This window comes from Musa acuminata, chromosome BXJ1-8, assembly GCF_036884655.1.
Source record: "Musa acuminata AAA Group cultivar baxijiao chromosome BXJ1-8, Cavendish_Baxijiao_AAA, whole genome shotgun sequence".
Lineage (NCBI taxonomy): Eukaryota > Viridiplantae > Streptophyta > Magnoliopsida > Zingiberales > Musaceae > Musa > Musa acuminata.
Window position 1 is genome coordinate 41,748,157 of NC_088334.1, and position 26,490 is coordinate 41,774,646.

Below are 26,490 nucleotides of genomic sequence, written 5' to 3' on the forward strand. Positions count from 1 at the left end.
TCTCACTCTAAATTTTTCTTAAATCGATCATAATTTTACATTAATAATATTATACTTTGGAGTCCGGTTAAAATCTGATTTTTGTTTTACGAGAAATTATTTTGGACCAATTAAATCTTGAGACTTAATCCGCTCCTAAATCCAAAAGAGTTTCAACCACCAAAGCAATAGTGACTTCATAGTCATATTGATAGTTATATAAAGTATTTTTCACCTCCAGAGATTAAGTGAAGGCACATGGTGCCATATCATGCTTCTCAAACTTAATCTTCCTTGATTGAGAATCTAATCACATACTTTCTTTCCGACCTTATTATAAATGAAGTCGTATGGTTTCTTTTCTATAATGGTCTTTTCCGAATGTCATGATTACATTTATGTTACAATTCTTTTAGAATTTCATAAGTACAAACACTTTGTCAAATAATTTATAAAATAAATTTTATCTTTTATAATAAAACCTTCCTCCGAAGAGAGGGGGAAGTGCTCGGATGAAAAATGACTAAAAGGTTATATTGCCTTGGAGAGACTGCATCCCCTATCATCAAAATAACAAAATAATAATGACTGTTAAATAATTTCATTTAAAAAAAAGGATTCTATTTATGTTTTACAATTTTTAAACATAAGAAATTAAATAGTTGAAATCATATATCTATTGAATATAGGATATTGCATCAATGCTAAAGACTCTTCCTAATATATATTTTTTTTTAAATCTAGTTTAGTAAGAGAATGTTGAATTATTAAATTAAACATTACGATTAGATAGGAGATGATTTAAAAGTTTTAGCTAAGATAAAAAAAATCTTATTTTAATTGAAGTCAATATTAATATTGAGTTCAACCTTTATGAATATATGACATTGAAAAGAAGAAGGGAGGTGAGATGAATAGAGGCTGAGAGATTTCGGAGTATCAAAGATTTTAAATGTTTGATAAAATATTTGGTTTTAAGTGTATCTTTTATATATATATATATATATATATATATATATATATATATATATATATATATATATATATATATATATATATATATATATATATATATATATATATATATATAACATTCTTATCTATGATTTGGTGATGTCCATCATCTTGTTGAGATATTCTAGTAGAAGCATGAGAGGCCTTGTGGAAATGAAGCTTATCAAAGTACGACAACCATGCAAACAATTGCACATGATCGATCCTTCATTTACTTTGGCCGGGAGGATTTTTGATGAGAATTAACTACCATAAGAGAACACATGAAATGGAAAGCTAATATAAGCATATGATCAGTCGAAACGTATCAAACTGCATCTTTATTTGTTTTATTCATGATCACAGCCACCCTAACGACGACGACGACGACAACGACGACGACGGTAACAATTCATGACGTCCAAGTAGCTAACAGCAAGCCTCGATCATTTATTGAAGCACCCCAACGTAGAGTAGCTGCAGCAGCAGCAGCACTCGAAGAGGTCTATTTAGGTGCGAGGTAAACTCCGATGGCATCAATCATGGTGCCCGCACGTCCAAAGAAGCCAATGATCTTACCCGAGGCTACAGGAACGGAGAAAGGTTTTCCGCCACCGGTGCCGAAAGGTCCATAGCTTTTCTTGTTGGTCCTCAGCGTCAGGTTCCTCACCAGAGTGATTGTCCCCAGCGTATCCACAGACCCCTCGACGCCCACAAGATACTCGTCCTCTTGCAGTGGAATCTGAACAACGAGACTTTCTGTCATCGAGGATGGTGTTAATTAGGAGGAAGATGACGAGGAGGACGAACCTCGTGGGGTGTGCCCCCGGAGCCACCGAAGTGCTTGGTCTCGATCAGGCCATAACGGGTGAAGGTGATCACGATGGCATCGATGTTGTCTCCGGCGCGAATCTTGATGTTGGTGATGCGGTAGGCAGCCCCCATGTCCCATGCAGACCCTCCGTTGCCACCCCACGCCCCCACCTTGATCTCTCCCGCCTGCACGCATGCACGACACTATCACGTTATGTACCACCATGCATCGAAACCTTACGACACAACTTGCAAAGCAGGAAATGGATAAAGAGAAAGAACCATTTGCAGATATGGATGTGTGTGTGCACAAGAAGAAGAGGAAGAAGATGATGCACGCCCCTCCTCTGGGAAGGGATGGGGGGTATTTATAGCTACTTCTTCACCTACGCCCCCGGGAAATACGTGCCCACTAAGTATTGCATGGGTGGGCCCATAACCATGTTCCTCAAATAAAACGTTAAACATGTACATACGTAAACGTGAAACTCGTGAAACATGTACATATATATATTATTATATACTTCGGGTCATGGGATATAGGTGGAAGTGAGAAGAAGAAGAAGATGATGATGAAGGATATTTATGGACCACAAAACATGTTTCGACACTTAATCAAAGGTGAATTCACTAAACATTGACTTGATGGGATTCCGCATGTGAGGCTGTTAATATAAAGATGCTCAGCTTTGATCAGCTCAAGGAAAATATATATCAAGGATTCTTCACTGACAGCTGAACTCAACCAGTCATCTTAAATGGATATATAGGTCTTCGGCTCAGCACAGCTTGAGCTAATTCTAAACCTAGAAACATGCTAAGTCTCATCTCTGTCACTATCAAACTTTACGAGTCCAATATGCTAAAAAATCACTTGCAAAAACAGTTGATATGAAAAATATTTTCCCAATCACAGTTCGACAAATGGCAATGGATGACAGCTTGAGGTCAAAGACTATATGAACATCAGTATGCATAAGAGATCCACGTCCTCGTGTATTTAATCCGTTATCATCTCTATCAAAATACATACATTGTGTCGAACCCTCTAAGACCCCATCGGTGGCTTATCCGATATAACCCAGTAGATACTTAAGTTATCATAAGGAGCGATGTGTCAACTATGTGACAAAGCTTCTAAAGTCAGAATGCACAGAGAGCTTATGAACTCTTGTGTGTGATGGAACACCCTTGATGAGGCTTTTTTATAGTATATTTTTGGTAATATTATACTCATAGATTAATATTTAAATTAGGAATGATTATGTGCATCTCTCGATCTCGATGGAGTCTTGCTGCACCAAATTCACGATACATGGAACAATCAAAACACGTTTGGTAATGTTTGGATGATAATGATATACCAATCATATGAGATTAAATATATCAATCATATTGCATCAACATGTTGATCATATAACATTGAGATATCAATCATATGAGTTTACGGGAATATCATTATTTACCTATCAAATATGGTAAACTCAAGAAAATAAATGAAAGCAAAAGTAAAAAATTGACCGTACTTCAAATTTTTAAGACTCGCACTTGCATTAGTCAATTTAATTAGAAAAAGTTACATTATAATGAAAAGTACGATATTAAGGAAATCATTCCAAAAAAATATGAAGGATATTCATTGAGAACTAAAGAAGGTAACTCGAGCGAAAGTTCAAGTAATAATAATGATGATGACATAATATTCCTTACAAGAATATTTAAAAATTTTATGAAAAAAATAAGATTAATTCTACAAAACGAGAATCTAAGAATAAAAATAAATTTACAAAGGATACAATAATTTGTTATGAATATAAAAGCCAGGGAACTTAAAAATTGAGTGTCCACAATTGAAGGAGAAGTTGCCAAAGAAAAAGAAAGAATTCAAAGTAACATGGGATGGGATGAATTAAGTGCATCAAAAGACGAAGAGCAAACCAACAAAGATGAAGTAGCAAACTATATATTGAAAGCTTCCATGAAATATATGACTCACTTAAAATTTTATTTTCTTATGATGAATTATTTAATACATTTCATGATTTATATGATGAACCTAAAATAATTGGTAAAAAATTTAAATTACTAAAAAAAGATCATGCATCTATTTTTGATGAATTTGATAAATTAAAAAATAAGTATGACAATTGTATGTTAATATATTGCACTAAATGTTAAGAGTCAGACTCATTCAATATATATATATATATATATATATATATATATATATATATATATATATATATATATATATATATATATATATATATATATATATATATATATATATATGATTACAACAAACATTATAAAATTTTAAAATTAAAAATAAATCATTAAACATGATTCTTGTTAAGAAATGTTCTGTACATAAAAAAGAAGGAATCAACTTTGTGAGTAATAACACTCAACAAAAGCCAACAAAATTCATAATAAGACTCACACTATATGTTTCCCCAAAATTTAAATTTAATTTTTGTGAAAGATTTGGTCACTATGCTTATACATGCTCTTTTAAAAAATATAGCTCTCATAAATTAGTTTGAGTACTTAAGGAACTATAAATGATTTAATGTCAAATAACAAGAAAGGTAGATTTAACCATGAAGGACCTAAAGTTAAACGAGTACCTAAAGCAAATCCCTCTTTTTTGTAAGTATGTCTCCAAACAAAAGCTAAGAGCAAAAAATAGTATCTTGATAGTGGATGCTCAAGACACATGACTGGAAATCCAACATATTTCTCAAAACTCACTAGCCAAGGTGGAGGATGTCACCTTCAGAGACAACAATAAAGGAAAAATTATTAGCAAAGAAAATATCAATAACAAATGAAATCTTTTGAATAAAGATATTATGTAATAGATAGCTTAAAACATAACTTATTAAGCATTAGTCAATTGTATGATAAGGAATATAAAATTAAATTTGAATCTAATGCTTGTATCATATAGATACCACATAAAGATAAATCCATGATTACTTTAAGGAGCGATCATATTTATCCTATTGATCTTGATAATTTTTATGATAAAATATTTTTTTATTTTAAACGATGATGCATGGTTTTGGCATAGGAGATTAGGTCATACAAGTATGAAATTGATCTCATAAATTATAACTAAAGAACTTGTAAGAGAAATGCCCAGAATTAAATTTGTTAAAGATAAAATTTATGATGTATGCCAACTGAAAAAGTACATAAAAAGTAGCTTCAAACATAAAAATCAAGTGAGTACCTCTAGATCATTATAATTAATTCATATGAATTTATTTGGATCTATTGACGTCACAAGACTAAGAGATATTAAATATGCTTTTGTGATTGTTGACGATTATGGTAGATATACTTAGATATACTTCTTGAAACATAAAAGTGATTATTTTAAATATTTTACCAAGTTTTGCAAATAAGTTCAAACTAAAAGAAGTTTTTTGAATTTTTCTTTTTGTAGTGAGTGATCAAGGTGATGAATTTAAAAATTATGAATTTTAAGAATTTTGTGATTCGAATAGGTAGAAGCACAATTTCTCTATTCAAAGAAATCCATAACAAAAAGGAGTTGTTGAGAGAAAGAATAGGAGTTGTTAAAAACATATTATCGATTTAAAAATTATCAATAAAAGAATTATATATCTTAATAAATTTAAATTGGATTGAATTATTATCAAATATAATATATTAATATTAATTAATTTGACTCAGACTTATTGTTATTTAATTTTCTAACATAGTATCAGATATTTATTCTAAATGAGTGAATTTTTTTTAAAAAAGATATGCAGCTGAATAGATAATATATTGTCTTTAATTCGTAATTTAATAAACTTACATCTTTGGATTGAATTAATGCTCAATCTTATGTATATTACCTAATTAATTTGACTTTTTTTTTATCATAAATCAAGAGACAACTCTTTACTAGCTTCTATCATTCACAAAAGCTTTATGAGTTTTATCTTTGATAATATTCAATAAAGAAAGTAATTAATTTGTATTTAATTCAAAAATAATAATATTACAATGATGCATCATGTCTATCATTTTTCGTTCGAACACACATGCGCATGGTCGTTCAAAAGTTTCGAGCACTCTTTGGCTCATTTGATCTTCTTTTTTCCAAAAAGTCGAACAAGATTCCTTTTCCTAAGTAGGGGTGGGTCTTGTGCTTGTCGATACTGCACCCATGTCCTTTTTATCAATCTCTTTGCATCCTCCTGTTCTCTTTTCTATTCCTTCTCACCCCTAAGGATACCTTCGCTCGAACGTTGGCCTTTTTGTATCCCACGCATCCCCTTTCACTTCCCAAACATAGCCTTTGGTTCTACCAACATGTAAATGTCGACAAGTGTGAGTCTAGTTAGCTTCACTAGTAGCAAGACTACACATCATCGAAAAAGCTATTTGATGTTTGCGTCAAGGCATCCCAAGAGCCGGTTTTGTATGTCAAGGGTCTCGCAGGTTTGGATATATCTGGGATGTCGACTCATAGGTTTTTTTTATTTTGCTCGAAGAATATAGACCTGGTGACCATGCTCTTCTTGTTTACTCGTCGATGATCAGACCTGGGCCGCTCCCAAGGGTTGGAAGCTAATAAAGGAGGTGAGGGTGGGTGTAACCCTAGCTCTCCGCTCATTGTACTGGCTCTCTTCTCTCTCTTTCCTCTCTCATGTTGGCCGCCCTCCTAGACTTGTGCCTCGATCATCTCATGGAGTCAAGTCATATAAATAGGGGCAAATGGATGTGGCTAGATCTCACTCTAAATTTTTCTTAAATCGATCATAATTTTACATTAATAATATTATACTTTGGAGTCCGGTTAAAATCTGATTTTTGTTTTACGAGAAATTATTTTGGACCAATTAAATCTTGAGACTTAATCCGCTCCTAAATCCAAAAGAGTTTCAACCACCAAAGCAATAGTGACTTCATAGTCATATTGATAGTTATATAAAGTATTTTTCACCTCCAGAGATTAAGTGAAGGCACATGGTGCCATATCATGCTTCTCAAACTTAATCTTCCTTGATTGAGAATCTAATCACATACTTTCTTTCCGACCTTATTATAAATGAAGTCGTATGGTTTCTTTTCTATAATGGTCTTTTCCGAATGTCATGATTACATTTATGTTACAATTCTTTTAGAATTTCATAAGTACAAACACTTTGTCAAATAATTTATAAAATAAATTTTATCTTTTATAATAAAACCTTCCTCCGAAGAGAGGGGGAAGTGCTCGGATGAAAAATGACTAAAAGGTTATATTGCCTTGGAGAGACTGCATCCCCTATCATCAAAATAACAAAATAATAATGACTGTTAAATAATTTCATTTAAAAAAAAGGATTCTATTTATGTTTTACAATTTTTAAACATAAGAAATTAAATAGTTGAAATCATATATCTATTGAATATAGGATATTGCATCAATGCTAAAGACTCTTCCTAATATATATTTTTTTTTAAATCTAGTTTAGTAAGAGAATGTTGAATTATTAAATTAAACATTACGATTAGATAGGAGATGATTTAAAAGTTTTAGCTAAGATAAAAAAAATCTTATTTTAATTGAAGTCAATATTAATATTGAGTTCAACCTTTATGAATATATGACATTGAAAAGAAGAAGGGAGGTGAGATGAATAGAGGCTGAGAGATTTCGGAGTATCAAAGATTTTAAATGTTTGATAAAATATTTGGTTTTAAGTGTATCTTTTATATATATATATATATATATATATATATATATATATATATATATATATATATATATATATATATATATATATATATATATATATATATATATATATATATATATATATATATATATATATATATATAACATTCTTATCTATGATTTGGTGATGTCCATCATCTTGTTGAGATATTCTAGTAGAAGCATGAGAGGCCTTGTGGAAATGAAGCTTATCAAAGTACGACAACCATGCAAACAATTGCACATGATCGATCCTTCATTTACTTTGGCCGGGAGGATTTTTGATGAGAATTAACTACCATAAGAGAACACATGAAATGGAAAGCTAATATAAGCATATGATCAGTCGAAACGTATCAAACTGCATCTTTATTTGTTTTATTCATGATCACAGCCACCCTAACGACGACGACGACGACAACGACGACGACGGTAACAATTCATGACGTCCAAGTAGCTAACAGCAAGCCTCGATCATTTATTGAAGCACCCCAACGTAGAGTAGCTGCAGCAGCAGCAGCACTCGAAGAGGTCTATTTAGGTGCGAGGTAAACTCCGATGGCATCAATCATGGTGCCCGCACGTCCAAAGAAGCCAATGATCTTACCCGAGGCTACAGGAACGGAGAAAGGTTTTCCGCCACCGGTGCCGAAAGGTCCATAGCTTTTCTTGTTGGTCCTCAGCGTCAGGTTCCTCACCAGAGTGATTGTCCCCAGCGTATCCACAGACCCCTCGACGCCCACAAGATACTCGTCCTCTTGCAGTGGAATCTGAACAACGAGACTTTCTGTCATCGAGGATGGTGTTAATTAGGAGGAAGATGACGAGGAGGACGAACCTCGTGGGGTGTGCCCCCGGAGCCACCGAAGTGCTTGGTCTCGATCAGGCCATAACGGGTGAAGGTGATCACGATGGCATCGATGTTGTCTCCGGCGCGAATCTTGATGTTGGTGATGCGGTAGGCAGCCCCCATGTCCCATGCAGACCCTCCGTTGCCACCCCACGCCCCCACCTTGATCTCTCCCGCCTGCACGCATGCACGACACTATCACGTTATGTACCACCATGCATCGAAACCTTACGACACAACTTGCAAAGCAGGAAATGGATAAAGAGAAAGAACCATTTGCAGATATGGATGTGTGTGTGCACAAGAAGAAGAGGAAGAAGATGATGCACGCCCCTCCTCTGGGAAGGGATGGGGGGTATTTATAGCTACTTCTTCACCTACGCCCCCGGGAAATACGTGCCCACTAAGTATTGCATGGGTGGGCCCATAACCATGTTCCTCAAATAAAACGTTAAACATGTACATACGTAAACGTGAAACTCGTGAAACATGTACATATATATATTATTATATACTTCGGGTCATGGGATATAGGTGGAAGTGAGAAGAAGAAGAAGATGATGATGAAGGATATTTATGGACCACAAAACATGTTTCGACACTTAATCAAAGGTGAATTCACTAAACATTGACTTGATGGGATTCCGCATGTGAGGCTGTTAATATAAAGATGCTCAGCTTTGATCAGCTCAAGGAAAATATATATCAAGGATTCTTCACTGACAGCTGAACTCAACCAGTCATCTTAAATGGATATATAGGTCTTCGGCTCAGCACAGCTTGAGCTAATTCTAAACCTAGAAACATGCTAAGTCTCATCTCTGTCACTATCAAACTTTACGAGTCCAATATGCTAAAAAATCACTTGCAAAAACAGTTGATATGAAAAATATTTTCCCAATCACAGTTCGACAAATGGCAATGGATGACAGCTTCCGGTCAAACTGAAGTGGGACAATATATATAGTGCATGGACATCTTCCGTCTTTGGAAAGATGCCACTGTCATAGCGCAGCCCGGAGTCGCAGTCCCCGTCAGCCGAGCATGCCTCTCCCAGCTAACAACAGAATCGATTGATCATTGAAACGATAAAATTACTCACATAAAGATATATATATATATATATATATATATATATATATATATATATATATATATATATATATATATACATATACATATATATATATATATATAGAGAGAGAGAGAGAGAGAGAGAGAGAGAGAGAATACCTTAGCCACGGAGGAGAGAAGAGGCGAGGCGAGGAGGACGAGGAGGAGGAAAGCGTGAAGCGTGGATGCGAACTTGTTGCTCATTTCTAGCTTCTTGTTTGCTTCTACCACCTCTGCGATGGGAAGAGGTTTAAATTTCGACTCACCGGCCGCCAAAGATATTTATAGCATGAGGACGACAGGTGAGAATGAGTCAAGATGGGTGTGACCTTTAAGTTTGACACGATTGGGTTTGACTCGATTACAATTGAAGTCCATCTTGCAAAGAGGGTTCAACATCTAAATATCATCAAGTCTGAATTATCGACCATGAATAGAGATTTGGAAGACTGTTATCAAGTTAGATGAGGGTTCATACGAGGCACAGGTCCTGAATATTACAATACTATTGAATAATAAAAACTATTTTCCAAAGAGACAATTGAATCCACGTTTATTAGTTTATATTGGTGGAATGCTGAATTTTGTCATGGATTTTAAATTTATGATGGTCAAATTCAAGTTGGCCGAGTTGTTTAGGTATCTAATATATTCAATTATTTTTCATTCTGAGTGTGAGCTATGTATGCTAATGGATTTGATAAATTTGCACCAATACTTACGATGATACTTTTTTTGTTGTGTCATTATTTACACATTTATATTTTATCTTATGTGATATGTTACATAAAAATATAACTAATACACATCATAGAGACTCCTATAGGAGTATTAAGCAAATATTTATGGGTGAAATGATTTGAAAAATAATTAAAATAATAATATATTGGTTAGCTTATAATGAATCATGATAAATTTAAGTTTTTTTTGGTTGAATTGATCTTCAATCTCATGCATGTTAATCATCCTAACCAACTGAAAACACATTATCGGTTTAAAAATTATCAACAAAAGAACTATATGTCTTAATAAATTTAAGTTGGATTGAATTATTGTCAAATCTAATTATAAATATTAATCAATTTGACTTAAACGTATCATTATTCAATTTTCTAACTTAGTATCAGATATTTATTCTAAATGAGTGAATTTTTTTTTAAAAAAAATATGCAGCTGAATAGATAATATATTGTCTTTAATTCATAATTTAATAAACTTACATCTTTGGATTGAATTAATGTTCAATCTGAAATATATTACCTGATTAATTTGACTTATCGATACATCGCCCGTGTCATCTCTATCAATCCTTTTGCATCCTCTTGTTTTTTCACTGTTCCTCCTCATCCCTCGTGATATCGGATGCTAACGAACCGTGCCGCCTCCTCCTATCTTTGTCAATTCTTTTTAATTCCAAAGAGAGAGAAAAGAGGGGAGAAAAGCCTCTCCCCATTAGAGATGTGGAATAGTACGTATACTTAGGACTTGTGACACATAATCTCTAGAGAAAAGTTGGGGGTATTGATAGGCTATTCATCTAGAGCCTACATGGGCTCATCCATTCATCAATTCTCAATTATACGTGGCATCCTGACAATATCGAGAAGTCAAATTTCACATTCCGTAGTCCACGTTAGTCCAAAGCTGGTCTTAATGTGAATATTAACGTAAGTCCTTAGTTGGGAGTCTTAAAATAATTATATATATATATATATATATATATATATATATATATATATATATATATATATATATATATATATATATATATATATATATATATAATCATTCGAAACATATCAAACTGGACCCTTATTTATTTTATTTATGAGAGCATCCATCTTACAAGGAGGAGACGGACGGAGGACGACGATAGTAACAGTTCATTTATTATGGAGTCCAAGTAGCAGCAAGACTCATTGAAGCAGTAGTGTCACTCCAAGAGGTCTATTTAGGTGCGAGGTAAACTCCGATGGCATCAATCATGGAGCCCGCACGTCCAAAGAAGCCAATGATCTTACCCGAGGCTACAGGAACGGAGAAAGACTTTCCGCCACTGGTGCCGAAAGGTCCATAGCTTTTCTTGTTGGTCCTCAGCGTCAGGTTCCTCACCAGAGTGATTCCCCACATCGTATCCACAGACCCCTCGACGCCCACAAGATACTCGTCGTCTTGCAGAGGAATCTGAACAACGAGACTTTCTGTCATCGAGGTACAACCAATCGACGGTGTTAATTAGGAGGAAGATGACGAGGAGGACGAACCTCGTAGAGTTTGCCCCCGGTGCCACCGAAGCTCTCGGTGACCCGAAGACCATTACGGGTGAAGGTGATCACGATGCCGTCGATGACTTCTCCGGCGCGAATCTTGATGTTGGTGATGTGGTAGGCAGCCCCCATATCCCATGCAGACCCTCCGTTGCCACCCCACTGCCCCACCTTGATCTCTCCCGCCTGCACGCATGCACGACACCATCACGTTATATACCACCATGCATCAAAACCTTGCACAGCTGGAAATGGATAAAGAGAAAGAACCATTTGCAGATATGGATGTGTGTGTGCACAAGAAGAAGAAGAAGACGATGATGATGCACGCCCCTCCTCTGGGAAGGGATGGGGGTATTTATAGCGGCTTCGTGGCCTACACCCCGGGGTGTACGTGTCCACAATTATGCCCATAACCATGTTCCTCGCATCTCGTGATCGTGGTACGTCGGGCTTTCTATATCTTTGGAAGTGAGGACAAAAAGAATAAAATAAGACAAGGGTATTTATGCCCACAAAATATATTCCCACACGTATTCAAAATAAATCCATTAAAAATTGACTCGACGGGATTCCGCATGTGAGAAATTTATGGCCATTAAACATGTCCCCACACTTGGTCAAAAATAAATCCATTAAACATTGTCTTGATGGGATGTCGCATTTGAGGTTGTTAATGTGAATATGTCAGCTTTAATCAGCTCAAGGAAAATATTTACAATGTATAGGACGCATCATTGATACTTCTTTGCTGCTCTTTCAGCTGCAGCTTCATTGGAACGGAAAGTTTTTGCCTTGGTGAACCTCCTTAATTAACAGGGAACATCAATTTGTCCTTAATTAACAATGAAATCTCCATTGTTAGATGCTTACTGTCAGAAGATTTGTTGTCCTGAGTGTTTTATTTGTCTGGTTGTCTATTTGTCAAGATCAAGCAATGACCAGAGAATGAATAGCTAAACTCAGCTTATAATGATCGTATTTGTCAAGGATTCTTCACTAACAGCTGAACTGACCCAGTCAACTTAAATGAATAGATAGGTTTTCAGCTCAGGACAGCTTGAGCTCAATCTAAACCTTGAACCGTGCTAAGTCTTATCTCATTCACCTTCAAAATTTAGGAGTCCAAAATGTTGAATCCACTATAGCAAAAACAGTTGATAAGGAAAATATTTACCCGATCACTGCTTGAAATGTGGCAACAAAGTCAGAAATATCAGGTTTAGATCTTAGACTTGATTTGAAAATTTGAAGGAGAAAATGGTTCATTACATGGTTGTCACAGAGAGAGAGAGAGAGAGAGCAACTTGTGTTTAGCCCCACGATGAGTGTTCAACTTAAAAGCCTTAAGTTTCCGCAAATGCTTATCCTTAAGTTTTAAGATTCCCTCTAACTTCTCTTTTTTGGAATTTATATTTCATATCTCTGCTCAACTAAAGGAAAACATTTAAAATGTATGGGACACGTCAATGGCAGTTCTTTGCCTGTGTCTATTTGCTGCTCTTCAGCTGCAGCATCACTGGAATGGAACTTTTTACCTCGATGAACCTCCTTAATTAACTGGGCACATCAATACAAATGAACCTCCTTACCCGAAGGCAATTCCTGTGTCATTGAGATGTTTCTGATTGCACCATCAATTACATTAAAAGCTACACATAATTAGACCACTTAAAAAGATATAGAGGTGATGTCTCCACTGTTACATGCTCACTATCAGATGATTCTTGTCCTGAGTGTTTTATTGGCCTGTGTCTATTTGTCAAGATCAAGCAATGACCAAAGAGTGAATAGCTAAACTCAGCGTCTAATGATCAAGCACTGATAACATATATCAAGGATTCTTCACCAACAGCTAAACTCAACCGGTCATCTCAAATGGATGTATAGGTTTTCAGCTCAGGATATACAGCTTGAGCTCAATCTAAACCTAGAAACATGCTGAGTGTTATCTCAATCACCATCAAACTTTACGAGTCCAAGATGCTGAAATCACTGTTTCCAAAACAGTCTTAGCCCAGGCTGCTGTTGGTGTGTAATTAAAATTCTGAAAGTCTGAACCAGGAAAGCTGACATATCAACTAAATTCTGAAAGGCCACACCCACGTAAAGGCATATGGCAATACAATCATTACACAATTCTGGGGTGTGGTTGCTACCAAAATAAGCATAAAAGGTAACAACAAGGGCAGCAGGCACATCTTGGCAACAGCAAAAAGGAGGAGAAAAAGATAAAAATGCAAGGAGAAAAAAAAGGGAAGAAAACAAAATTAACGCAAAGAGACTGTTTTCAATCATCTAACAGTGTTTTAATCTCAGGTTAAATCAAATCATAGTAGATTTTTACTGTGATTACTTGGAGAGAATTTAGATATTGTGTACAATGACATGATCCTCGTATCTCAGTTATTCTTTTGTGATTGTTACTAGGGTTTTAGACAAGAGATTGAGATTTGTATATTCATTATTCTTATAGTGGATTATCTCTAGTTTGCCCTATGGTTTTTTACCCTTCATATTGAAGGGGTTTTCCACGTAAATCTTGGTATTCTATTTGATTATGATTCCATTTAATTCTGCTGCATATTATGCTCTTCTAGTACTTGTTCATATACAAAAGTTATTTCACTTTATATCCCATCAATTGGTATCAAAGTAAGGTTTTGGTTATTTAATTTTGTATTTGAACATATATGCCAGTAGTGTTTCTCGCATGATTAGTTTAAATGGAAACAATTAGATGATATGGAAACCAAGAATGGAAGATCTCTTGTATTGCAAAGATTTGTATGGACCTTTGTATGGGGATAGTACAAAATCCACAACTATGACAAACGATGAGTGGAAGATGTTAGATTGAAAAACGGTTGGGTTTATTCAATAGTGGCTTGATGATAGTGTCTTTTACCATGTTTCTACTGAAAGTTCTACATATTCTTTTTGGAAAAAATTGGAATGTCTCTATGAAAGAAAAACAACTGGCAACAAAGCTTTTATTATTAGAAAACTTATGAATCTAAAATATAGAGAGGGTGCTTCTATTGCTGAGCATTTGAATGAAATACAGAGTATCACTGACCAGTTATCCTCTATGAAAATGTCTCTTGATGATGAGTTGCAGGTATTGTTACTTCTTAGTTCATTACTAGAAAGTTGGGAGACATTGGTGATTTCCCTCAGTAATTATGCATCAGATGGTGTTGTGACTATGAGTCAAGTAACAAACAGTTTGTTGAATAAGGAGTTGAGAAGAAAGAATTCAGTAACATCTCAAAATGATTCATAATAACTTATCTCGAAGGTCAAAGTCTAGAAGCAGTTCACACATAGGTAGGAGCAAGTCAAGATCAAGAAAAGATATTGTTTGCTATAACTATGGTGAGAAAGGACATTATAAGAACCAATGTAAGCAACCTAAGAAGAGCAAAAAAAAGGGAAAAGAAGTGGAGTCTATAGAGTCAAAAGATAATATCACAACTATAGTGCAGGGTGGTGATTATTTGATTTTGTCTCCTTCCGATGATATTTTTTCTTATATATCAGGATCTTGAGTGGGTGATTGATAGATGTGTTTCTTATCATGCTACACCACGGAGGGAGTTTTTTGCTACCTACAGGTCTAGAAATTTTGGTGTTATTAAGATGGGCAACCATGGCACAGTAGACATCATTGGCATGGGTGATATTCATTTAAAGACCAACCTTGGTTGCAAGTTGGTGCTTAAGGATGTGAGGCATGTGATTGACTTGAGGCTGAATTTAATTTCAGTTATAAGACTATATGATGAGACTATGATAGCAAATTTTACAGAGGGCAATGGGAGCTCAATAAGGGTTATCTTATTGTGGCTAGTGGAAAGAAATGTCATACCTTATATAGGTTGTAGGCCAAAGCTTGTGGTGAGTAGTTAAATTCTACAAAAAAAAAACTTCATGGAGTTGTGGCATAGGCGACTGGGACACATGAGCGAGAATGAGCTACAAGCTCTTTCCAAGATAGAGGTATTGTCATACCTCAAAGGTATATATTTGAACCCTTATATTGATTATTTGGCTAGTAAACAATACAAAGTTTCATTTTCTAGTCTTGTTTTGTCTAGAAAAATGCATGTCTTAGATCGTGTTTATATAAATGTATGTGGTCCTTTGAAGACAAAAACTCATGGTGGATTTGTTGATGTTCCTAGTATAAGTGGTGTACTTTATTTTATCACTTTTATAGATGATTTTTCCAAAAAAGTTTGAGCCCATGCTTTGAAGACTAAAGATTAAGTTATTGATGTCTTCAAAGAGTTTTATGCCAGAGTTGAAAGGGAGACAGAAAGGCAATTGAAATGCATAAGATCAGATAATGGTGGTGAGTATACAGGATTATTTAATTATTATTGTAGGTCACATGGTATCCAACATGAGATGACAGTTCCTAGTATACCTCAGCATAATGCTATTGTAGAGAGGATGAATCGCACCATTATAGATATATCAGATATATGCTTTCATAGGCCAAGCTACCTAAAAGGTTTTGAGATGAGGCTTTGGGGACTCCAGTTGATGTGATCAACTTATCACCATGTACAATCCTAGATGGTGATGTTGTAGAGCATGTATGGTCAGGGAAAGATGTTTTCTACAGGCATTTGAGAGTGTTTGGTTGTCGTGCATTTGCACATGTTCCAAACAATGAGAGGTCTAAGTTGGATGGTAAGACTAAATAATGTATTTTTCTTGGTTACTCACATGATCAGTTTGGTTACATGCTTTGGGATCTAGAAAAGCAGAAAGTATTTAGAAGTAGAGGTGTAGTCTTCTTTGAGGATCAAACCTTTGAGGATTTGAAGAAGAATGCACCAGCCAAGACTTCTACAGAAGGCACCAGCCAAGACTTCTGCAGAAGGCACCAGCCAAGACTTCTGCAGATTGTGACCCTGTGACCCAGTTACTCCTCCAGTATAACAGGGTGATGGGGGAAATATGCAGGAAGATGGTGTAGAGCCTGATGTTGATAAACCTGTAGGACATATTGAGCAAAAAGAAGTTGGAGAGCAACTTCCCACAGAACCTCAGTTGAGAAGATCTTCTAGATAACGTCAACCTTCCATAAGATACTTTACAAATTAGTATATGATGCTTACTGATACAGGTGAACCAGAGAGTTATCAAAAAGTAATTGAAAGTGAGCAGAAAGAGAAGTGGTTAATTGCTATGCAGGAAGAGATGGATGTTCTTCAGAAAAACCATACTTATGATTTGGTACTATTACCAAATGGAATTAAGGCCTTGAAAAACAAGTGGGTTTTTAGGTTGAAGACTCAAGAATATTGTTCTCAACCAAAGTACAAAGTTAAATTGGTTGTGAAAGGCTTTGGTCAAAAGAAATATATTGACTTTGAAGAGATTTTTTCTCCTATTGTTAAAATATCTTCTATTCATATTGCTCTTGGTATTGCTACTAGCTATGACTTAGAGGTTGAGTAGTTAGATGTGAAGACAACTTTCCTTCATGGTGATTTGGAGGAGGAAATTTATATGGAGCAACCAGAAGGCTTCAAAGTCAAAGGTAAAAAAAACTTTGTCTGTAAGTTGAAGAAGAGCTTGTCTGGGCTAAAGCAAGCTCCAAGACAGTGGTACAGAAAGTTTAATTCATTTATGACAAAAAATGGATACAAAAGAACGACTTCAGATCATTGTGTATACATCAAAAGTTTAGTGAGAATTTTATTATTCTCTTACTTTATGTTGATGAAATGCTTATTCTTAGGAAAGATATGTTTAAAATTGATAGGTTGAAGAAGGAACTAAGTGAGTCTTTTGCAATGAAGGACATGGGGCTAGCAAAACAAATATTGGGCATGCAGATTTCTCGTGAAAGAAAAACTAAGAAGATTTGATTGTCATAGGAGAAATACATCGTGAAGGTATTGGAAATGTTTAGTATGAGCAATGCAAAGCTAGTTAGTTCTCCTCTTGTAGGTCACTTCAAGTTGTGCTGAGAACAGAGTCCATCAAGTAATGAGAAGAAGGAGAAAATGCAAAAGGTTCCTTATGCTTCAGCAGTTGGAAGTTTAATGTATGCAATGATATGTATGAGGCCGAACATCGCATATGCAGTTGGTGTTACTAGTAGATTTCTTGCAAATCCAGAAAAAGAGCATTGGGCAGTAGTGAGGTGGATTTTTAGATATCTCAGAGGGAGTTCTAAGGTTTGTTTAAGCTTTAGAGGTGGACCACCTGTGTTGATAAGTTATACGGATGCATATATGGCAAGAGATATAGATACGAGGAAGTCCACATCAGATTATGTATTTACTTTTGTAGGGGGAGCTATGTCATGGCAATCCAGATTGCAAAGGTGTATTACTCTCTCCACCATAGAGGCAGAATATATTGATGCTACAGAGGTATGCAAAGAAATGTTATGGATGAAAGAATTCTTACAAGAATTGGGGCTGAAATAGAAAAACTATGTGGTGCATTGTGACAATCAAAGTGTCATCCATTTGTATAAGAACTCAATGTTTCATTCCAAGTTAAAGCATATAGATGTTAGATACTACTGGATTCAAAATATATTTGAAGAGAAGTAGTTACAGCTTTAGAAAATTCACACAGATGACAACGGAGCAAACATGTTGACAAAGACCTTACCACAAGAAAGACAAGAGATATGCCAACAGCTGGTCAGCATTACTTCACATTGAGGAGTCTTGTGATAGCCTCCCTTATGGACTGAAGGGAGAGGTTGTTGGGCTGACAGCCCACATTCAGCCCAAGGTGGGCTTTATCAGCTCATAGCTCACCCTCTCTTAACCTAATCATAATTCATATTAACGGGAGGTGTGGTGGCTATGAAAATAAGCATAAAAGAGCAACAAAGAGGCCAGCAGAGCACATCTTGAGAATAGCAAAAAGGAAGAGAAAAAGATAGAAATCCAAGAAGAAAGAAAGGGAAAAAAAATAAGGACAACACAGAGAGACTGTTCTCAATCATCTAACAGTATTTTCATCTTAGGTTAGATTAGATTCTTACTGTGATTACTTAGGGAAAATTTAGATATTGTGCACAGTGACGTGATCCTTGTATCCTAATTATTCTCTTGTGATTGTTGTTAGGATTTTAGGTAAGAGATTAAAATTTATATATTTATTATTTTTATAGTGAATTATCTCTAGTTTATCCAGTGATTTTTTACTCTTTATAATTTTTTACATATATCTTGATATTCTATTCGATTATGATTTTATTTAATTCTGTTGTAGGAGCTTCTAATACTTGTTCATATACAAAAAAAAAAAAAATATTTCAGTTTATATCCTCACATGTGTCGAGCATATGTAATCCAATGTATTGTATCATGGAAAATGGTTTGCATGCAACACTTCTACTGCATCAAGAAAGATATTCATGTTTCAGCTTCCGGTAAAAGGCTTGCCTGGCAACGACTCTCCACTGGAAAATGAACTTTCATGTGACTGTCAGAGGGTGGTTTTTACTTTTTGACGCATTTCATCTATTGCAGACACTGCCATTTGTATCTCAGTGGCCAGGGCATTACCCATACAAATATAGAATCATTATTGACTCGTATGCCATATATGTAGAGCCCTTGAAGACTTTTTATCTCATGCATCCTCTTGCTCCTCATGGGAAGCTGGAGATCAGATCAGCCACCATTTTTACTAGCAGTAAACGAAACATGCAGCCACCAGCAAGGAGAAATGTACAGAGGAAAAGTACAGAATGAGAGAGAATGGTTGAAGATGATGCTGCTATTACTCGGTGGCCAGGGCTAAGGACATGTCACTGTTTCCGGGAGATGTTGCTTTTCTACAAGCTGGGATATATAAGATGCCAATCCCATCTCATCCCATCACATCTGGCCAGCCCATAGGGAGCCCCAGCAACCCCTTCCTTTGTTTGGGGAATTGGGAGCATCTCCTTCACTTTTCTTCCCCCTCCCTCGTCTTTCACTTCCACCTAAATGTTTGATTGAGGGCAGCTCCGGTGGCCACCGCTTGCAGTGCATTTTGAAGCAGTACTGCACAAAACAGTGACTGCATCCAAAATCATTCAATCCACCCATCTTTCCATTTTGAAGGAAAGATTCAATGCAGGAAACAAGAACAGGCGGGGTTTGCAGTACACGTTCTTGGACCTGCGAAAGGCACACAGCCATGCACAAACATAACCCATGAACAGTGTCTGAATCCCAAATAATTCAATCCAGTGCAAGCCAATCCATCCACCTCCCCATCCCCAGCAGCAACGCAAGTGATGGTGGAATCAAATCAAGGCAAGAACACAACAAGGAGAAGATGACATGCATGCACTTGAATACCCATCCTCCGACCGGCCCGGTCCGACCGGTTCCGACAGTCCATGCGTGTGGTCCGAAGACTTCGCAGTTCGTAGGTTCCCTGTCGGCCCCCCACCCTCGCTTGCCTCGCACGTGACCGATGGAATCTATCTCCCCTCACCGCCCCTATCGTCACCTCTCATCTCTTTATTCACCGACCTGTGGTTATCACTCCTCCGGATTAAGCTTCATGCTTAAAGCAAAATAAAGGAGACGGTGAGTGGAACCTTTGACAGCAACTACACGGGAGGGAGAAGGCTTGAAGAAAGCCCCAAGCAAGCTGAAGAAGACACCACCCTGCCCTCTCATCTCTTCTTGCTTGACTCTTTCATGTATATATAACCTAAAAGAGGAGCAGTGAGGGTGTCTGGAAAGGAAGGGTGGGTTTGGGAGATGCAGCAGCACCTCATGCAGATGCAGCAGCCCATGATGGCAGCCTATGCTTCCCCAAATCAAGTCACCACTGATATCATTCAGCAGGTGCGCCGTTGATCCCCTCTTCCTCAACCGAGTTTTCCTTTTCTCCCACTCCGTCAGTTTCTCTGCCCCGGTTCTGTGATACAGTGGTTGTTGATCTTGTTCTTGTTGCTTATGGTTAATGTGAGCTTTTGTCACAGTTGATATTGGTGAATGTTCTTTTCTTTCTGGTGGTGCATTTGGTACAGGCCGCTGGTTTTGTTTCTTCGAGCTTAGGGTTCCTCGACGGTTTAGTGGAAAATGGGTATCTAGTCTTATCGGTTGCTTGGTTGAGCTCTTGCATTGTGATGCTCTTTAAAGAGTGTTTATTCTTTAACCTGCATGCGTTAATGTTTCACTGAGAAAATGGCATGTGGTAGTCTCGGATGCTTGATCGAGAATGTCTGTTTTGGTGCATCTTTGATGGAGTTCTTGGTGTTTTGAGAACTTCTTGTGGTGAAATTATCTCTTCCTCTGCCCGATGATTTTCTCTCCTTCTTTGTTGCTCGGCTAAGCATTCTTGTTCTGATGCATCTCAATCTTGAAGCTATTTCTAGGCTAGTAAATGGTGTTCTAATAATCTTTCGGCAGAGGAGTTTCTTCTATTTCCTGTTCCGGCTTCTTGGCATAGAGTTTGGATGGGTTGCTTGTGCTTTTCGGGTGACTTCTATGCAGGGTCCGTTGATGATTCATTGGTTGGTGGATTTTATCAAATATTTTTGGTCATTTAGAATTTCTAGCTGGTTGTTGCTATTTGTGGACAATGATGGTGGTTTTTTTCGTTAAGAGAGGCCTTGGATTGCTCTGTTAGAGAAGAATAATGTACAAATTTGTGTTAGATCTTTGTAAGTTGGCTTTGTAGTAGTTCTTTAGTGGGCAAATGGGTTTCATTCTTTGGTCCTACAACATATATTCTTGAGTTTTGGTGCTCTTGCCTGGTTGCCTTTTAGTCCCCTTTCAAACTAGAGGAAAAAGGACGACAGCCAGATGGTGGATCAGCTTAAATATCAGTTGACTAGTTTAAAGAAGATCTCATAAATATTGTTGATTGTCTTTTAGATCACCACTCTCTGCTCTATAGAATAAGTTGAAGAAATTATTTTGCCAATGTACTGCCATATATCTTGTTCTGTTAGTTATATTTCTTTATGGTAAGGAATTTTATTAATAGGGATGAGCCAGATGATGGCAATTAAGATGTATATAACATCCCATAGAATAATTTGACTTGTTGCCACACCATTATCACAAAGTTTTATCTTCCATGATTTATAATGGATATCAATATCCATATGTTCATTTATCATGGTCAAATGAATCAACCTACCACCCATACACATTGTTGAAATGTAATGCATAAATGCATGTATTACAAAATGCATGTCTTGAGCTTTACATAGCCATCAGGCAACAAATTATGGTGTATAATTATAGTAAAATGTAAGTAATTATATCGTATCGGCATATCTATCATGGATGTGTATATATGATGCTTGAAAAGTATAATGTAAGGCTGCATAAATGGACTTTCCCCAGATGTATCTTATTACATTGTATGTACAAACACATGCTTGTATGCATATACACAATGTTTTCTATACAATTGTAAACGATTGTTTAATTATCTGCAATGCATATATGTCCCTACCATAATTTAATTTATCTAACTCAAGCAACTTTTCTTATTATCGATGCTTAACAAGCCATGCTTATGACAGCTTTTGATTCTGGGGAGCTATGCCCCATCCTCTGTTCATGGCTCTGCTTCTGAGGGCAATTGTCAAATTATATCATATTTTGGTTGACTTTTGCAATGTTTGTCTTGGGAGTTCTTTCACTGATTATTAGTCTTTTTCATCAAGTTTTTTCTTAGTTGACAATTGCCCTCATGATAGCTCAATGACAAAAGAAGGCCTAGGACTGTACAGTTTGCTGTTGAATTTGTGGTATGAAATGCCATCTAAATCTTGATTTTCTATTTGCCTCTTTGTTCTGCAGTATTTGGATGAGAATAAGCAGTTGATTTTGGCTATTCTGGACAATCAAAATGCAGGGAAAGCTGACGAATGTGCTGAGTAAGTCCAAAACCTTGGTAATATGCAACAGAGATGTTCACTGCGATACATGTAAAATACAATCATATGATTCAGATCAATACTTACATCCCTTGGGTATGACATGGACAGAGGTGTGAATGCCACCGAAAATTATGAAACAGTCTTATATGGTTCTTGTGATGTTCCTTTTTATGCTTAGTTACTTTCTTTTCATGATGAATTAAATACTTCTAAAGTTCTATTAATTTATGGTTCATTTGCAGTAGCTACAAACAAAGGTGCATTTTGCTATTATTTTTCTTATTATTAAGATTACAGTGTCATACATTTATACAACAACAACAACAAAAAAAAGCTATCAAGTAGTAGTCATAATATGGAGCTCAAGGAGTATTATAAGGTCTTTTTACAAATTTCATTTTTTTCTCAATCGATAGACACTTTCTAGTATATATTTCTGGTGATGTCTTCATTTTATATGGTTTAATTTATTGTACGTCGAATCTTGGTCCTCTGTACTGATCTCGAATTCTCAATCTCATTTATTTTCTGAATGGGTGATCCTAATCCTCTTTATAAACTTTCTTTGTATTCATTTTATATAAAACTTGTTAAATTTTCATAACGTAAATCTATTCCTTATAGATTTGAGAAAAAAATTATTATGTGCACATATGTAAATCATATTCTGAGAACTGTTGTACTCCTTATTCTGCTACAGGAATCAAGCTAAGCTTCAAAGAAATCTCATGTATCTTGCTGCCATTGCAGACAGCCAACAACAAGTTCCTACCCTTGCTCAAGTACGCATCATCACCAACATGTTATTCCTAAATTCTTCTTTCCAGCCTGTGTTTTCATGAAAATGTTTTCATGAAAATAAGAAACATGGTAATCTTTGATCAGATTGGTGGTTTTATGTGAATTGTTTGATGTGTTAGGATCATCTCTTGGTTTTCCACAAGCAAGAGTCATGATTCTCTAGTGTACATTTTCTCAATTCTTAATTAATCAATTTGTTTATCCACTAAACTTGAGAGATAAAAATCCAAAATAATCCACCTCTAGGATCTGATATTCTCGGATTCACTTTTGATCCTCATATATTTCTTTGAAATTGACCAACTCAGTTGATAGTTGCCATTCAGAACAACGGAGTTGGTTGAATTGAATTTTTTTGATCCTGATACTTTGCTATTTGAACTTACATAAGCTATGCACTGAGTATATGTCAGCATAGGTTCAGCAATAGCAAGTTCCACATGTGTACTTATATGGTCTTAGTGGGCGGTGGCATAAGCAACCCTTGCTTTGCCACACTCAGTTGAACCATATCAATGTTCTCTTTGTTTTACCATTCCCAGATGATTTTTGTTCCTGGCCTTTTTGGTTTAAACTACAAAACCACATAATAGCAATTAATGGCATCAATTTTGATTTTATTTATTTCGCAAAACTGTTATTTGTTTCTAGAATAAGCCGTGTTGTATACACTGTATAACTTTGATGAACTCTTTTCGGTGTAAAAATGCAATAAATAGAGATTTTGTCAAAGAGAGGCCATTAAACTTCGCCGGAAAATTGATCACTTCCCTATATTTTTTTTTTCATCCCTGTTGGAACAAACAATCATGCATCATAAGATGCATGGAAGCACCAACTGAAAGAAAAAGTTATTGCATTAAGGCTTTTTTTTTTCAAAAAATAATGGAAATTATCTTTTTTTTTTGTGTGTGTTCAGTATCATGCATCACCTTTCGGTTCATATTAGTATACACAAAACAAAGTTAATTTGTGATTTGCTATGTATCTGAATGTGCAAAGCAAAACATGGTGAGAGGCTGCGTGAGGGAAGTCAAATATCAACTTTCCCCAATTACAGAGAGTTGTTAAGACAAAATATTGATTGGGTCTTGAAATGATAGGGGGTACCATTTCAAACAAGCCACAGGATCACCAAAATCTTTTGTCATGTAATTACCTCCTCCAAGTCCTTTTACCTTGTTCTTCCCCTTCTTTTCTCTGACATTGCTGCAAAGCCAAACATCAAATTTCTTTGTGTGAAGAGAATCAGTTATGAACATTAACAGTTGAGTTGATGGAAAGATTACTTGCAAGACCAGTGAGACAAAACAAGCACTACTAGGATACCATCCAGACGACATTTATTCAAAAGGGGGAAAAATAATCTATAAAGTAAAATAAGTTAGCAGTGGTTTAAAATTGAAAGTTGAAGCTCTAGCCTTATTCTATGTAATGTCTCCTTCACAAAGGTGAAATTTTTGAAGTTTTGCATCCCCTTCTTGTTTTGAGCTGCATGTCATAGGATATCAGGTTAAGATGATTAGAACTTGATTAGAACCATTCCATGAAGTTCCTAAGTTAGTTACATACCTCACCATGTTTATTTTCTGTCAACAGTTTCCTCCCAATACTGTTATGCAATCAGGCCCTCGTTATGTTCAATACCAGCAAGCCCAGCAGATGACTCCTCCTCAGTCGCTTCTGGCAGCTCGATCCTCCATGCTTTACGCACAGTCACCAATGTCTTCTCTGCAGCACCAAGCAGCACTGCACAGTCAGCTCGGAGTGAGCTCCGGAGGGAACACCGGCTTCAACATGCTTCATGGCGAGGCCAGCGTCGGAGGCAATACGGCACTAGCAGCTGGAGTATACTCCGACTTTGGTGGCCGCAGTACCAATTCAGCGAAGCAGGAAGCAGGGAATGCAGCCTCCGCCGAAGCCCGTGGAGGCAACTCGGGACGGCAAAATGGAGATGGCACGGAGCCTCCTTACTTGAAGGGCTCATCAGAGGAGGAAGGGAACTAGGAATCAGCTTGTGCCGATGTCAGTCAGCATCTTAAGCTAGGTAGAAGGTTGAAGATGACTGAAAACTTTCATGTTGGAACTCTTTTTTTTTTTTTTATCGTGTGGATGATTGTACCAGCCGGCATTGACTATGATGAGGTGTAGTATATTGTATCAGATCTTCCTGTTAGTCTCGTTAGACATATAATTAGTATGGTATGGAAGCTTTGTAGTTGTATGGTTGAATAGTTTGTATTGATTCTACTGAAGTGTTTGTGCTGGCCATGTCAAACCTTCTTGCTTGGATGGTAATCTGCAGTAGTGTGATGAATACTAGACTCGAATGATCCAACTTGAGATAAATTGATGAGCTGTTTCATTTGCTGCAATCTGGAAGCAGCAGTTTTCTTCACTTGTGTGCAGTATCTATGTTGATTTCTGCCACAGCACAATTCATTTGAAGATTTTAATTGACAGTCCCTTTTCACTATTTATAATTTTATTTTATATTCTTAAGATATTTCTCTGTAAATTTTCAACTCCTTCTGTGTTTCTTATCTTTCTTTTTCATTTTTTTTGTTATGTTTTTTAATCATAAGTGACCGAAAAAAAATAGATAATCAAATGAGATGATCTAAATATGGAAGAGAAATAACTTTTTTAGATCGATTTAACCTTTTTATAATTTAAGACTAAGTTTGGAAGATGATATTAATAATCGAGAGATTATATCTAATAAAATTATATTTTATTATTAAGTAATTCTATGAAGTAACAATAACAATCTTTTATCTCTTTATTTGCCTACGACAAATATGATATAAAACTGCATGCAATGCAATGTTTTTAAGAAAATAAAAATATAATCACATAATAATATAAAATATTCAAGTAATATCCCAAAATATCGTAAGATTTATTTTTCTATTTAATCATCTTCATAATAAAAAAAGAATTAAATATTAATTGAAAATACCATTTATATGGAAGTGGAATACATTTTCCAAATTGTGTAATTGGTGAATCAAATGGATCGAGAATAATCCGTGTATGATATCAGAATCATCTTAGGATGGAA

The 26,490-nt window shown here is 35.9% G+C and overlaps 3 protein-coding genes across 3 annotated transcripts; 1 reads left to right on the forward strand and 2 right to left on the reverse strand.

Moving 5' to 3' along the window:
- Positions 1 to 1,325: 1,325 nt before the first annotated feature.
- On the reverse strand, positions 1,326 to 8,688 carry LOC103974331 (jacalin-related lectin 3-like). Its single transcript, XM_065194226.1, has 6 exons — positions 8,631 to 8,688; positions 8,346 to 8,534; positions 8,044 to 8,277; positions 2,068 to 2,232; positions 1,783 to 1,971; positions 1,326 to 1,714 (listed from the first exon to the last, which is right to left on the reverse strand). Exons 1-6 carry the CDS (start codon positions 8,631 to 8,633, stop codon positions 1,478 to 1,480), a joined length of 1,017 nt encoding a protein of 338 aa, XP_065050298.1. The 5' UTR covers positions 8,634 to 8,688; the 3' UTR covers positions 1,326 to 1,477.
- Positions 8,689 to 11,267: 2,579 nt separating this feature from the next.
- LOC135589117 (jacalin-related lectin 19-like) lies at positions 11,268 to 12,133 on the reverse strand. Its single transcript, XM_065081418.1, has 3 exons — positions 12,008 to 12,133; positions 11,735 to 11,923; positions 11,268 to 11,654 (listed from the first exon to the last, which is right to left on the reverse strand). Exons 1-3 carry the CDS (start codon positions 12,008 to 12,010, stop codon positions 11,418 to 11,420), a joined length of 429 nt encoding a protein of 142 aa, XP_064937490.1. The 5' UTR covers positions 12,011 to 12,133; the 3' UTR covers positions 11,268 to 11,417.
- An 8,178-nt stretch (positions 12,134 to 20,311) lies between these two features.
- Positions 20,312 to 25,697, forward strand: LOC103995128 (GRF-interacting factor 1). Its single transcript, XM_009415659.3, has 4 exons — positions 20,312 to 20,571; positions 22,546 to 22,622; positions 23,326 to 23,407; positions 25,026 to 25,697. The coding sequence occupies exons 1-4, from the start codon at positions 20,485 to 20,487 to the stop codon at positions 25,431 to 25,433; spliced, it is 654 nt and encodes a 217-aa protein (XP_009413934.2). The 5' UTR covers positions 20,312 to 20,484; the 3' UTR covers positions 25,434 to 25,697.
- The last annotated feature ends 793 nt before the right edge of the window (positions 25,698 to 26,490 follow it).